The following is a 15,728-nucleotide window of genomic DNA, read 5'->3' on the forward strand; positions in this document are numbered from 1 at the left end:
TTTCTTTATTATGCTCTTCTTGCCGCTCAGCACTGGTTGTGGCATTTTGTTTTTACAATATTAAGGTGGCCCTCGGCATTAAAATACTCCATGTTGACGGCTAAGTATAACAGTAATTGTAGTGGATTGTTTTTACTTTATAACATATCAAATTATTTTATCAGACAGTTATTTGCAAGTGATACGAAGAAATAATTATGTATGTTTGTTCTAAGAAGGATTTTTTAAGGTAACTATTTCACTTCACTTCGGTGCACTATGCTACTGCGGAATTAAACGAATTAAATTGGCAATAATTGATGAAAATTAAAAAATTTATTATGATGTTGGATGGTCATTTAAAATGTCAACAAAAAAAAGTTCGATCGCAAAATAAAGCAAGTACATAATTACATTTTTAATATGTTAGAATTATTTTTAATATGTTTGAATTGATGTATTGCTTAACATTTTGTGAAACTCGTGGCTTGTTGTATTACATGTTTCCAGAAACAAATTTTCTGTAATTTATTTGCACTGGTTTCTTACAAGATACATTTAAATGTGTAATATCAAAAAGTATTAAGAAATTAACGAAATGTTTCAATTCAAACTATATTATTGAGAGGTAATTTCAATTAACGCGTTTCTAGGTTATGCAGATTTTTTTTTTTTTTTTTGTAAAAAAAAAGATCAAAATATTTTAAAATAGTACCGAATGGAAATACATTAATAATTTTTTTCTCACAACGTAACAGTTCGGTATCTGAATTCTACTGCTTCCTGTACTGTTAATGATAATTGAATGAAATAAAACTGTTCTGCTTCCATGAGGTGTTACGAACAGCGACTGAATTTCTCAGAAGCAATTAAACAAGTTTCATTTGAAGAAAAGGGGCTCTGAAACTCGGGTAGCGTAGCTTTCGTTGTAGCCTCTTCTGTTTGAATATTTCCTGCTTCGATAAGCTTAAAAACGCTAATGGGTGTCCCCTGCAGAACAGAGAAAAAAAATCGTGTTCTTAAAAAGTGTTTAATGCTCGTGTGGAAGAAAACAAATGATGCTTCATACCAATGTGTCAACAGGCAGTTTTCCATTTCTTTGGAATTCGTATAAAAAACTAGGGATAAAAACTTGTTGTAGCTCTCTTAGCAACTTTGTGGAAAGGATTTTTTTAATACTTTATTGCCCAAGACTTAAATTTTACTTCTACAAAAACAAGAATTTACGTTACCCATTGATGAATAATGAAGTACTCTAGTTATAAGCTCTTAACTTATTTCTAATTTTATTTTAATTTCTCAAATACCCATTTAGTTCAAATGCTATTTTTAAGAGATGTTTTACAAAATTTTCCAAAAAAAAAGAAAAAGAAGAGACGGTTTCAGTAACATGTTCCTTTTTCTGTGAATGAAAGATTTTTTATTATTTTTTAAATTTATTTATTTATTTATTTTTATTTTATTTATTTATTTATTTTTATTTTATTTATTTATATATTTTTTTTTTTTTTTTTACTATCTGTCTAATACTATTGAATGAATGAGCGAAGTTAACATTACGCATACGTATTTTTTCCTCCCTTTTTAGATGACTAAAATTGTTCATTATTGATTGTTTTTTAAATTCATTTCAGTGGTTGCAGGGTTGAGACTCGCCAGACTAGATGTTCCCGCCGCCGTCATACGAGGTGAACCAGCTTGGCTCAACTGCACTTACGATTTAGAGAAAGACGAACTGTACTCAGTCAAATGGTACAAGAACAACGTGGAATTCTATAGGTTCCTGCCGAGTGATAGGCCACCGGGACAAAAATATGATTTACAAGGAGTTTATGTAGACGTAAGTATAATTCAAAATATTTAGCTTTTCATCAGGCCTTCTAAGTCAGTAGTTATCTTAGTTTAGTTAAAAACTGTTAGTTACCGATCCCAAGCAAAGGCAGAACTACAAGAGTATACCGGCAATCTAGCGACTGCAGTTTCACTCATATTAAAGATCATCAGACTAGAATAGATATAAATGAGCTGAATGCAAATCGCTATCGATCAAATAATCATAATCGAGCTGTTGATATACGTTTGTTGTTATTTTAGGTGCTGTAATATAATTTCCAAATTTTGTCTATTCGCGGAATCCAAATTAACACGCAGATTATGTATGATCGTATAACTATGTATGATTATTTTATTGAACCATAAACTGTCAAAGTCTAGCTTGGTAAACTACCAGGTATGTAATACGCAGTAAGTTACCGCCCCTAAGCCAAGAGTAAAGCAGAACTACATACAGTATACCGACAGCCCGGTTATACCTTCCAGAGACTGCAGTTTCGTCCCTATTAGGAATCATCTGTTTGGAATTGGAAATAACCGAGCCGGGAGGCAGATGTCATCTCGTTTAAGCTGAGAGTGCCAACAAACTGGTAAATAAAGTAAATTTATCTCATCAGCGAGTGTCCGCGGCATGGTGTACTTCAACTCTTGAATTGAAGGCAAAGTTTGGTATAAAGCAGTAAGTTATCGCTCATAAGCAAAGGCTGTATACTTCAGACAGTTCTTGAGTATTATTCTTAAATATATATACAGTAAAACTTCGGTATGTCGAACTTCGATGAGCCGAAAACATGGACAAGCCGAAGTGAATCTTTATTCCCGTCTAACTGAATGGAGAATTAATGTTTGTTTCCAATAAGCCGAATTTCGTTAAGTTGAAAATATTTGATAAGTCGAATTTTATTTCATGTCTGTAGCCAAAATTTCCTTGCTGACGTAACTCTATAAGTCGAAATCGTGTCCCCCCCCCCCCCCCAGAAAAAAAGTATGAATAAAAAGAAAGAAATCGGCGGCATTGTATTGCTTTAAAAGTCGTCTAGAAAAAGTGGATCTAGTAAATCTCTTTTGTTTTAAATTACTGTTTACTTCATTTCTTTCGATAGAAAAGAAACACCTGCACATGTAGTAAAATAAAACTCTGATTTAGTGCAGTCCGAAAATGTGATCGGAAAAAATTAAGGAGAGGGGTGCTTATATTCGGGGTTCTGGCAATAAAAGCAGCAGATGTATTGCACGTTTTTGTAGAGTCCGTCCGAATGTTCTCGACTCCCTCTTTGATGCTTTAAAAGATCCAATGACTGTTTAATGAAACAACACATTTCTGCTCAAAACAATGTTTGGAAAGATTTTTTTTTTAATATTTTTTTTAGTAAGTAAAAATTGTTATGTAATACATAAAATTATAAATTTGTTTTCAAACCTATACAAATTCTTGAATTTATGGAATTATGTTACACATTAGATATGCAGGGGTGTGCCCCTAAGGACAAGGAAAGATCCCCCCCCCCCGAAAAAAAAAGCTCCCTCCAAATTAAAAAAATACCCCTCAAACCCCCTAAAAATTTCAATGGCGCAGTCTCCGCCATGACCCCTCCCCCTACGTGGGCATCCCTGAATTATGTCAAGCATATATCGTCGCCTCAGATATCTTTCTGCTGCTTTGAGGCGACGATATTATCTTAGATGCATTATTCTATCACTTTTTTGCTCATATTATAAATTTAATAAGTTTCAGCGGTGATATTTTATATTATTCTGTCGTTTCGATTTCGTATTCGATGAGCGGAGTTTCGATAAATCGAATTTTTTTCTCATTTTCTACAATTTCGACTTATTGAAGTTCAGGGTTCGCCGATATATATCAGTCGATATATATCATGATATATATCACGATATATATCCGATATTTATTTTGAAATTATCATGATATTTTCGATATTTATTTTTTCAACTACGTTACTTTCAATAAAAAAATTATATAAATCCTAGTAATATTGGTAATTTATTATTAAAAATAACTAAAAAAGTATGCACTATATTTTATTATGTATTAATACATCATTAATAGAGCAAAGTAATATTTTTTTATTTTATATTCATTTTTATCATTAGTAATGTAACAATTTTAAATCATATTAAAAGTGCCTACTTAAATATAACGAAAACAAAATAAATTAGACTTTGGTTAGAAAAAAAATGTCTTATGACTGTGCACCAACTAATGCATATTTTTTTATTTCTGAATCGTATAAATCTAAAAATAGCTAACAAGAAAAATGAGTAAAACAGCTAATGCTAAATTAACTTCATTAAAATTGACAAAATTGTAAATTGAAATATTATGAATGACAGAAACCTTAATTTTAGGTCTACATATTGTAATAATAAAGTAAGAAAATAAAGAGTGATTTGAGGATGCATTTACTATTTTGAAGACTTTAGTTTGGGGTGATTGAAAAAATCGGATACATATCAAAATATCCGATATTTATCAAAGTATCCAATAATTTTCAATATTTTTGAAAATATCATGATATTTTCGAACCCTGTTGAAGTTTCACTATAATTTTAATTCCCGTTTTCTGACATACCTACAGTACTTATTGCTTCGTTCTTTTTCATTTGCAGCTGGTTCAGTCAGCACTGGGTCATGTGTTCTTAACGAGAACGGATATGAACACCGAGGGCGTGTACAGGTGTGAAATCTCAGCTGAAGCTCCATCTTTCCAGACTGTCAGAGAGGAAAAGGAGGTCAGAGTCTATGGTAAGTTTCTCATTGCACATTTGTCAATCATATCACTGGTAGTCATACATTGCCGAACAACCTGAAGCGGTTTCTACATGAGCATTTGGTAGACCTCATGTTTTTCATCCGCACCTCAATGTCGGTTGATTTCCAGGGCTCTTCCTCCTGAACATCTCATTTTTTTAGGAGGGCGGTACTACCCTCTCCTAAAAAACAAGAAAAAAACAGAAGTTGAGATGTATGATTAGACCTTGTATTATATTGTACGGTAATGTTTTAGAAGGAAGGAAATTTAGTACTTGGTGTGGAGTTGATTCTTGTGTTTACATGCATAATGTGCTGGTTTTGTGGTAATCCTTAAAAAGAAACATTATTTTATTAATTTACTTATTTAAATCAGATTAAAGCACAAACAGTGGCTGATCCCGAAAGAAAATATGATTAGACTCAGAATTCACGATGTAGTTAAGCGTAAATTAGCTTTTTCTTTTTTTTCTCCCCTTTTATTTCTACTCAAAAAAAAAAAAAAAAACTGAATTTATTCTTGTGAATAAAAATTTCCAATCGTACGTTCTTACGGTAAGAATGCGTTAAACTTATTTCAATTCTATTAATTATTTTAAAAATAATAATAGAAATTGTATGCTATAGATTTTACTGTATTTTACATTTTGCTTCCACAACTTTGTGGTGCTGGAGGATACCCCAAGCAATAGAGCTCGGACTGCTAAGGGAAATAAAAATATTTTTAAAAAAATTTTGTATAATTGACCGACCAGTGAATGAACACAGTTCGTATTTCAAAAAAATGATTATAACTTAGTTTCAAAAGTTTTTTTTTTTTTTTTTTTCGAATGAATTGGCAGTAGTAACTTTATTTTATTCCAAAAAGAAAACAACTGGAAAATGAAATTGGTCCACTTGTTGTGGGTGTACATTGATTAAGCTGGTACACTTTTTTTCTTAACCCTAAAAATCCTGTCACAGAGTCGTAAAGATCTCTCTTTAAAAAAAAAAAAAAAGTATAATTTCAGTTACGTTGTTTTGAATTTTCGAAAAGGAGTTTCAGTGTTTACCCTGTGGTCGGCATCCCCTACCTATTGGCAAGCATGGAAGGGGCCCATATGAAGGCGAGGAAGTCACGTATCTAAAGCAATGGTCGTAAAATAAAATTTTGAAGCACTGAGATATTCACAGATGGTATGAAAACGTTTTTAATTCGGTTAACATACAAAAGGAAGAATCCTCACCAAGTTTTCAATTTCTTGGCAAATCTCGCATTTATTTACTCTTAACACCCAAAGCCTTGTTTACCGAGCTGTAACAGCTCTCCTCCTCGTACTAACACCGAATGATTTCATTTATCTTCGCTGCATTCAAAAGCACTGTCCATAAATTTATTATGGGCTCACATTATTCTCAATCATTGTCTCCGCCATATTTTCTGACAATAAGGTAGGAGCGCGAAATGATCTTAACCACTTGAAAAGCGTCTCTTATGGAAGGGGGGCTACTTGAGGCATGTTCCATTTCATTGTGCATATTCCCCGATGCATTGTCAAATATTTACTCCAGTCTGGATGCCTGATTAGAACAGTCGGTTTGGGAGTGCCACACGTAAGTTCTGGGTTATTGTTCACCGGAGCTGCTCAGTTGTCAAATAATACAGGAACTTTTGTTGTTTTTTTTTGTTTGTTTGTTTGTTTTCCCTGTTTAATATTTGAAGAGCAATGTACACAAAATGCCGATAGTTTGCTTTTTGCGCCTACAAGAAGTATTTTTGAATGCCGTGTTTCTTTCTAGTTATGAAAGGTACGTGTTCTTTTGTTGTGCAAAGTAAATAGTTAACCTTTTTTATGCATTGAATGAAAAGTTACAATTTTCATTTTTGGCTTGTTTCTTTTCTCTTTTTTTCTCTTAAACTTCAGGGGAATATGACAATTGTTAGTACAAATCTCCGAGCACATGACGATAGTTAAAACTTGAGTATTATTTTATTGTTATTTCAGGTTTTGTACACTCTAATTATCTGAAACTACGCTAAAGATGAAGTACGTTTTATTGAAAATATGGGTTTTAGAATATCCCAACGGTAAACATAAACATTAGTTTTTCTTTAAAGAGAGACTTAGTATTTGATTTTTAAAAGACTTTGAGATTGTGTATGTATTATGATCTAATACGTTTTTTTCCTCTTAAATTATGCAATTTTACGAAAATATTGATATTGCTTCCCCGTAGTCTAAGCTTATTTATTTTGTTTATCTGTTATCAAAAATATTTTCATATAATTAGATCAAATATTTCTTTTATTAAACAAGAAGTTCCGTCCAAAACTAAACGAGCCTACTTTCCCGTAAACCAATAACGAATTACTTTCTAGTATCTGATCAATATTCTCAAAATTAGCTAAAATCGCAAATTATTTTAAACATAACTTTTTAACATTTTAACCTGATTTCTAGAAATAAAATATGCCTTTCTCATCTGAAGAAAAAGATCCGTAAAAAAATAATTAAAATAAAAAGAATAAATTTAGTACCACCTTTTAAACAAAGCAGCTAATACATTTTCATCCATTAAAAAAATCTTAATTCGATTTCAAAAGGAAAAAAAAGAATGAAAAATAATAACCTCATTAAAATAAATACACTATGTCAAAAAGAAAAAATTTGTTTTTTTCCTGTTCCAAAAAAAAAATTTAAATAATGAATAAATATACTTTCAAAAAAAAAAGCAATAAAATGTCAAACAAAATAGTTTTCATTATCAAAAAAAAATTTGTCTGCCCATGTCTTTATGCAGAAAAATAAGACTGAGTTCTTACGTCAAACACTGAATACATAAAATTTGGCGTGAAAATAAAAACAAAACATATAAACAATAATTATTTCAAAGTAAAAACCATGGCTGCGGAGTCGGAGTCAGTCTCATTTCGGAGAAAAAGAGTCAGATTCGGGAGTTGAAGGTTTTTAATTCAAAGACTCAGAGTCAGAATCGGTCATTTTCCCTTAGAGTCCGCGATTCTGTCAATATTTTCGGGGTCGGAGTCCGAGTCGAAGACTTTAAATTTCCGAAAGTCGGAGTCTGTCATTTTCCCTCCTTGTCTAAATTTATGCCAAAGCTACAGAGTCAAGTGGAAGACGGGAATTTGAAGTCGACTAATTTTCAGTTATAGGAGTCGGAGTAGACTGCCCTAAAATTCTAGAGGTCGGAGTCGTCATCAAGAGCTATTTCCAACAAAATTTGTTTGAAGAAAATCCGTCTTTAAGTTCGGGATCTATATTGAATTTTAGTTTCTCCGTAGGCGCTAATGTTAAAGAATTTGCAGAAAATTGTTCAAATCAAAAAGACATTTTCTATACATGTTCCTCATAAAAAGCTATTTCCCACCAAGTTTGTTTGAAGCAAGTTCGCCTCAAAGTGCGGGATTTATATTTGCCATGACTTTCCCCGTTGGCGCTAATGTTAAGTTTTTTTTTTTTTTTTTTTTGAAGTTTTCTAAATTGAACGAAAAATTGTTCAAATCAAAAAATAAACTATGGGAATGGGGTGTCCTCACCGAGATCTTTCGAACAAAAAATATTTGTTCAAATTTGACTATTCTCTCAACACTTATGGGGGGAGGGGGGCAGACAGACATTTTTCCCAATCTCAATACCCTACTTTCCAATTTTTAATTTTCGATATTTATTTATTTATTTTATTTATTTTTGACTTCTTTTTTTTTTTTTCGCGATATTTTTAAGATGCATTAAGCCTTCTTTCATGCTTTTTTCTTCTTTCTATGACTTTTACTGGGAAAGTGGCTAAAAAGCTTTTCAAAGAGTTTCAAATTTTAAATGTCGTTCAGCAAAGTTTCCTTTCCTTATTTAATGAATTTCAGCTGTTTCTATAACTTAGGTTTGACCATTTCAGTTTCATGAGTGCAATAGTTTTATTTGATATTTTCGTTCACTTTAAGCTACAATGCATTGTTTTTTCGTCTTGCTTTTTTCAAAACTTCCAGAAACATTACATTGTGATTTGTTTCGAAAAAATAAAGATTTTTTCATTAAATGATGTTTTTACTAAATGAGCTTGTTACAGAATGCAAATGAATCTATAAAAAAAGAATAAAAATCTCTCCTAGTTTCAAAATATGTGTCTATCATCAATTTTTAATTCTTCAGTAGGATTTTAACAAAAATTATTTGTCGAAACATTATCGTGCAGAAAGCATTCAACCATTTCCCTTCTAAATATTACACATGAATTACATTCCTCTAAGCTATAAACAGAACTAAAATATTTACGTTGGTAACGGTTTTTTTCCCCCAACTTTATTAATTTTTTCATAAAGTTTTTGTGTAATAGAGTTATTGGAGTAAAGCTTTTACCTTTCTTACATATATATTTTAATGAACCTTTCAGGGGAAAATATTACTTAATTTTATTATTAACATCTAATTTTATATTTATGCGTCACTAATATTGTAGTAGTACAAACCGATTATGTTCAACTCTTGTAGATTTAGTTTGCTTCTGGACAGTTTAAAACGCTTTAAGACTCTTTTGTTGGTCTTCGGCAAGTTTGGACGGTAAAAACTAACTGTCCTGTCCAAAACCCTAACTATGCCTTGTAATAATGTAGTTTTCTTAGTCTGCTACTTCTAGAGCAAATTAACTGTAACGTTTAAATAAAACTATTGTGTATCCCGATTCGTTCCGGTGACTCCCGAAATTTTGAAATCATCTCCCTAACAAAGTAAATGTCCCTCGAATTTTCATTAAAAAAACGAAATTCCCATTACAACGGGATTTTTCAGTGAATAGAATTTCGGGAAAATCCCTACAGTAAAGGAGTTATTAAGCTATCTGTTTTGTTTTCTAAAAAATACGTTCGCGATAACACGTTCCCGATTTTACTCTGAATTCCCTAAATCTTTCACCTGTTGCAAATAATGGGTTTACCCCCCAATTTTGCAGACATTTAAAATTTCCTTCCCCTTTAATATATCTAAACGTACGATTGAAACTGAAAAACAAGAGGAAGGAAAATTAATGTCGACAAAACGGGGGGGGGGGACACACCAAATTTATCTAAAATTTGTATTTTTTTTTACTTCAAAAAAGTAATAATAGTAATTGCAATTTTCGAAATTTGAACCCTGGCGGATTTCTGAACGCAAAATTTTGTGTCCTTTTGAGGCCTAATTTAAGAAATCCCTACCTATATTTTAAAAAATCGCTGAAGCGTCAAATTTGTTCAGTGAAATCACCCGAATTTTACGCATGCCTCCCTAATTTTCATCTTCCAATGCTAGAAGCTATGAGCTGTAAATCCAGCACTTAATTGACAACGTCATTTTCCGCTCAAACACATATATATTTCTTTGAACCTTATTTAATCAATGAAACTTAAGAAAAATTCCACAGTCGGCTCAATTCATCTCTTCTTCTAAGAGTTCATTTTTATCGAAAAGGAACTAGTTCGATTTTTTATAAGCTACCACAAACTAGTATTGGTTTCTTCCCGGGGCTCTTTTCCTGTTTGAGATATTACGCAGCATCATCACTTTTCGTTTCGGAAAACAATAATGCCACCCTGCGTGGAAATCTACCCCATACTTAACGTTGTTTAGCTTCCACTTTGATTCAAGGGATTTTTTTTTTCTTTGTCTTCTTTCCTTTCTTTTGCCTTGTCTTCGTGTGCAGAGATTTCCACGTTTTTTTTCCCTCCCTCTCTCCTGATCGAGTAAGGTATATATTTACTGATAATATATATATCTTATATATATATGGTGGTTTGCTTGCTTGAACAAAATCCAGTTGTCAGCCCAAGTTTGGAAACACTGTTGCCAAAGACAAATAAATGTACGGTTTCTTGGAGGTTTATTGACGCCATAAAAAAACATAAAATACACTTTGGATCAGCAGATTTGGATCTTGCCCTTCTTGTCTGGGTTGAGTGAAATATCCTTGAAATGCTATTTATCAGTTTCTGATCGTACCTTCCATTTTTCAGATTTATTAGAGTTAAAAAGCTTTTTTTTTTCTATATCTTGCTTTCTCCTGATGCTAAGATAGGTGCGTAACTTAATGTTAAGTAATAGCCCATTGGGAAGTTTAAACTGATATGAGCTCTATTTTTTACCGCCATACTGTACTCGAGATTATGTTGGATATTATTCATATGCTGTTTTGTTTCATCTCGGGAAAACTTCATGAAAAGTTTTTATGTTGATCAAAATCCATCATAACTGTGAAATTTTGAGAAAACGTTAACCCTTCTTGGTTTTCGTGATGAAACAATGTAGGGGAGACTGTTGTATCTTGGACTACTTCTAAAGCTTTTTGGTTTTCAAAAAAAGAATGTGATTTTGATGGTTTTTAGTTATTAAAACTTAACTTCAAGCCTTTTTGCAAAAGTAAAAAAAAAAAATATTTTTCTATTTTTGTATATTTTTCACAAATTTTATGTAATTTGGTGCATGGTACATGATGCTCGTGTATCTTTAGACAGACCTCTTGTATTTGCTTAACTGCATAACTTAAGTTGTATTCAAATTTATTGGACCCACTTTCATTCAACTTTCTTAAATGCCTAGTAATGGTTGACCTGCTCACTTTGAATATTTTTTCGGCCTCTATAAAAGTGTTTTTTTTTGTCAGGATCATTACTTCTTACTGCTTCAATAGCATTTTGCAGTGCCTCAACATCTACTGGATCCCTCTTGATTCCAGTTTTACTTCGAGGCATAATGAAATCCTACCTAAAAATATCACTACGACCTAATTGTACTTTGATCCAGTGGTTCAAGGTACAAGATGGAGCTTGGTTTCAAGGTTCACGAAGGTGCATGTTTATACAAAAGTGGCAACCCTAACCTAACAGCTACGTAAAAAGTAAAGACTAAATGTTGAATACACTTATCGAGAGATAGGAAATAGATATAATGGTCAATCAGTTGGGTAAACTAGTTTTAAAAGTCCAATTTCTTTTAAGTAACACTGGAATTATTTACTTTTGTTTGCACAAAACAATCACTGTCCACATAAAAGCTGGAGTTTCAACCTACAACTCACTCTGGCAGGTTCAGAGACTGTCATGGCTGACATAGTACCGTGATTCCTTACTAGGTAAAAGCGCTAGCTGATTAGAGTGCCATGGCTCAAGGTACACCATGGGCAAGGTACAACAGTCTCCCCTATTCAAATTTGAAATTTAAAGTGGGGACAAAATTTGTTTGAATGATGATGAATTCCACAACGTTAGCGTGCCTAATGTTGGCGAGAAAACAACTGCCCTTGAGACAGTGAGAAGCAAAGGGATGTACAGATGAGTGACAAAATAATACTAACACCTATGAAACAAGCGAGAGACTTTTTTAATAGGGGGTTGGACCTCCCTTTGATTTAATTACATATGACGTGGGAGGTATTCATAGAGGTTGTGAACAGCATTTAATGGAATATGAAGCCATTCTTTCCGGAAAGCAGTCCCTAATTCCAAAAGTGTTGGTGCTGGATGAAATCAATCACGGAGTTTGAACTGCAAATATCCCTACAAATGTTCAATAATGTTCAAGTCAGGAAATTCAAGGGACCCAAGTAAGATGTTATGTTTCCTCCTCATGCTTTTCAAACCATTTTGGATGATTTTAGCAGGATGGATAGAAGCCTTATCGCTTTGATAAAATGGGCGGTCTCCTGGAAATAAAATTTGTGTAAACGGATGTGACTGATTTCCTAGAATATCGACTTTGTGACCAACTGATACTTTCCCATGCATAGTAACAAGCAGCACAAGACCATGCTTAAATATCGCACCTCATACCACGGCAATCACCCATCATCACAAAATTATTATGAATTTCTGAAAATGAAATTGTATCTAGGGATTTATTTACTGATCAGATTGCGAGACTACCTTTTAAATGGAACCGTATCGAATAACCTAGTTTCTAAATCACCCATGATCACAAAATCACAATGAATTTGAAAATAAAATTGGGCTTTCATGTTCATTACTTCAAGACTGCCCTATAATGGAGTTGTTTCCTCCAGTCAAAAGTAGTACTTTTTGTCACTGAAATTGATAGAATAAGCAAAAAAAAGAAAAAACGATGGACTCAGAAAATACTTTCATTTTCCCAACAGTTATTTTTTAATTATTTTTTTAAAAATGTCCGATTCTTCAAACAAGACGTGGTTTTTATTACGTCACAAATGATGTACTATGGCTCATCTTTCTACCGCATTTCCACGTTATGATAATCAAGAAGCGAATTACAGTTGCGCTCTACGCTTGCTATCAACCATATCGTTGCCAATACAGGTGAGTAAAGATGCGAATTAAATATTTTGGACCGTGAATGGCAAAACTGAATGGCATTTCATCATTTGTTCTGTCACCGGCAAAAGCGTTAAACGATAAAAAAGCACCGATTTAAGTTTTTTTTTATATTAAACTTGAAGAAATTATTTAAAAAATGGTCAGGTTCTATGTTTTTAAGCATGCTCTTTCAGAAAAAAAATACTTATAAAATGTTGGAAACTACCCCATTGAAACTAAACAGAATAATCTAGTTTCTAAATCACCCATTATATTTCACGAAATCACTGTACATTTCTGAAATTGAAATTGGGCTTAAATGTTCATTTACTGATCTGATTGCGAGACTACCCTATAAATGAAATTGTAAGGGAGAACCTAGTTTCTAAATCACCCATCACACTTGTTGCTAAAAGCAATGCCCTGAAGAAATATGTGCAACGCTTGAAAATCAATTCAGATTTATTATTTAATTTTGATGTTTTTAGACTGTGAGTCGCTCAGAAGCCAATGCGGTTAAGTCCAAAACACAAAAATTGAGAAAAGTACTGTTTTTTGATACATTAGTTTTTAAAATTCTTGGTTTATTAATTTAATTGGAAAAGTGTATACAGTCTTTTTTCCAGGTGTAAACTTTGCAAAAAAACAAGATATGTACAGAATGTGTAAATAAAAACGTAAGTATTTATTGAAATAATGACAGCATCGTAAAAATTTTAGGACATATACCTTTTGGCAGCTGTAAAAGATAAGAAATTTATGTAAAAATAATAAAATAACATTTATTGGGTCATAAGTTTTATGTTTATTCATCATAACAAACATCATCTTCTTCCGAGTTATTTAAATGTAAATCTTGATCTCCATGTGTTGTCCTTAATGTCCTGTAAAAGTCGTGTTTAATTGGAGGTATAGACTTTAATAAACATATGATGTCTTTTTTTGTTTCTCTTGAAATTGTTCTGCCATTAGGATATAATATAGGTTGAGTTATATTTTTTAAATTTACTGCCCTACCTTTTTTTTAAATATCAATTACATGAAAGGTGTCAACCTCGTCAAAATTATGTTTGAACTTAATGCTGCTTGGTTTTGACCTTTCCAATTTTATCCATCTCATATTAAGCCAACTGTCTGTTAGTCTACTTGTTGATTTTTTTCTGCTAGTAGCAGCTTCTTCCAATAATTTTGTGGAAAGAAATTCTTGTGGATTCATTTCTATAACTCTGAAAGGGTTCTTTCTTTTACAATAGAAAGGTCTGAATTTAAGTATCTGCGTCTGGGATTATGACTTGTATAATTGCTTGAAATAGCAGGAAAGGAACTTATATGTTTTCTTACATGGGAATCATATATTTTGTTACCTGGAATATGTTGCCCCCGGTGGGCCTTCAGATCTTCCTTTGAATAGCAATTATATAGTTGCCCGTTACTTATTTGATATGTTTCTATAAAATATTTTTTGCAAACACCAACATCTTGGCCGTTAAGTCTAATAAAATATTCAAAAGACCGAGATCTTGGTCCATTGGTGTTATTCCTGGGTCGTTGTCTTTTGATAGCATGGACTCTAATTAACCCACTTAAAAATATATTTTGCTTATGATGATCATTAAGCTTGTAAAAATTTTTCATCGCCTGTTTTCTTTGATAAAAGGTTATCTTGCGATTACAAAGTCGTAAACAGTTAAAAAGTTTATTATCAAATTCCTTTGCAGGAATTATTCTTTTATTTCTATTTTGATATTGTTTACCTTGTATCCTTTTTTGTTTCTCAACATTTCTCGACCATTTTCCAGGATTCCTGCTGTGTTTTCTACCAACTTTTCCGTTATTTTGATGATTTTCTGTATCTTCGTTATCTGACGATGTATCAGAATCTATACGGTTAACTCTCCTTGAATTAGAATGAAATATCGCATCACTTTCACTTTCACTGTGTTCTATTTCCATTGACATTTTTAGTTTTTATACCCTTACAATAAATCTATTTTATTACTTTAATAAGTCAGAGTTTTTACAGTTATGAAAGAAAATTTATTTAATGCTTTTGATAACACAATAATTTTCGCAAACACTTCAACATAATATTTTTGTGTTCTGACGCACATGCATAAAACTCAAATAATTCTAATTAGAAGATGACAGTTAAAGTTACTATGAATTTCTTGTTTTTCAGTGTTGCCTACAAATATCGAAAGAAGAAGAATAATTTAACTTTTATTTCAGGGTTTATGTAAAAAAAAATATTGATAAAAGGTGGACTTATTCACAATGGCTTCTGAAATTATTATATAATATATTCAGAAGCTATTAAAAAAAGGGCTGTCTAACCTAGAAAAAAGTAACCAATGAGTAAATCCTTTAATAACTAAGAAGATTACTATTTATTTCATCAAAATTTCCAAAAATCAGAAAATATCAAAAAATGGACTTAACCGCATTGGCTTCTGAGCGGCTCATTTGACAAGAAAGCTTCGAGTTGCACAGAGTTCAATATATTTCCGAGTACATGTTTTGGTATTGACTATGGCTTATCCTCATATATATATAATACTGAAAATCACTGATCGAGTGACGCTCTTACGTCATCAACAATGAACGCTATCTACTGGAGTTGAGGTTTTATCCACTGGAGTTAGGGTTAAAATTTCAACTATATCAAAATATTACCAAACACTCAATGGCTTCGTTCAAATGTAGAAGCAATTTTCATCCGTCAAGGTACCTTGACAAATGATTTTCTAGTTTTAGGATGATGCTGCATAAACCTATTGAATGAAACTGTTCCATGCATCATTTTTCTATTTTTTAACATTTAATAGTTGTAGCCATTTTTACGTGTGTATAAAA

At 32.1% G+C, this 15,728-nt stretch overlaps 1 protein-coding gene across 1 annotated transcript in view; it reads left to right on the forward strand.

Annotated features, from left to right (window-relative positions):
- Positions 1-1,609: 1,609 nt before the first annotated feature.
- The window catches only part of LOC129219419 (uncharacterized), a gene marked incomplete at its 5' end in the record, with an annotated part of 68,660 nt that continues 54,541 nt past the window's right edge, over positions 1,610-15,728 (forward strand). The window contains 3 exons of the mRNA XM_054853819.1: positions 1,610-1,819; positions 4,441-4,576; positions 12,372-12,400. Coding sequence (XP_054709794.1) covers positions 1,610-1,819; positions 4,441-4,576; positions 12,372-12,400 — 375 coding nt within the window. The remainder of the gene's footprint in view (positions 1,820-4,440; positions 4,577-12,371; positions 12,401-15,728) is intronic.

Source organism: Uloborus diversus, chromosome 1 (assembly GCF_026930045.1).
Source record: "Uloborus diversus isolate 005 chromosome 1, Udiv.v.3.1, whole genome shotgun sequence".
Lineage (NCBI taxonomy): Eukaryota > Metazoa > Arthropoda > Arachnida > Araneae > Uloboridae > Uloborus > Uloborus diversus.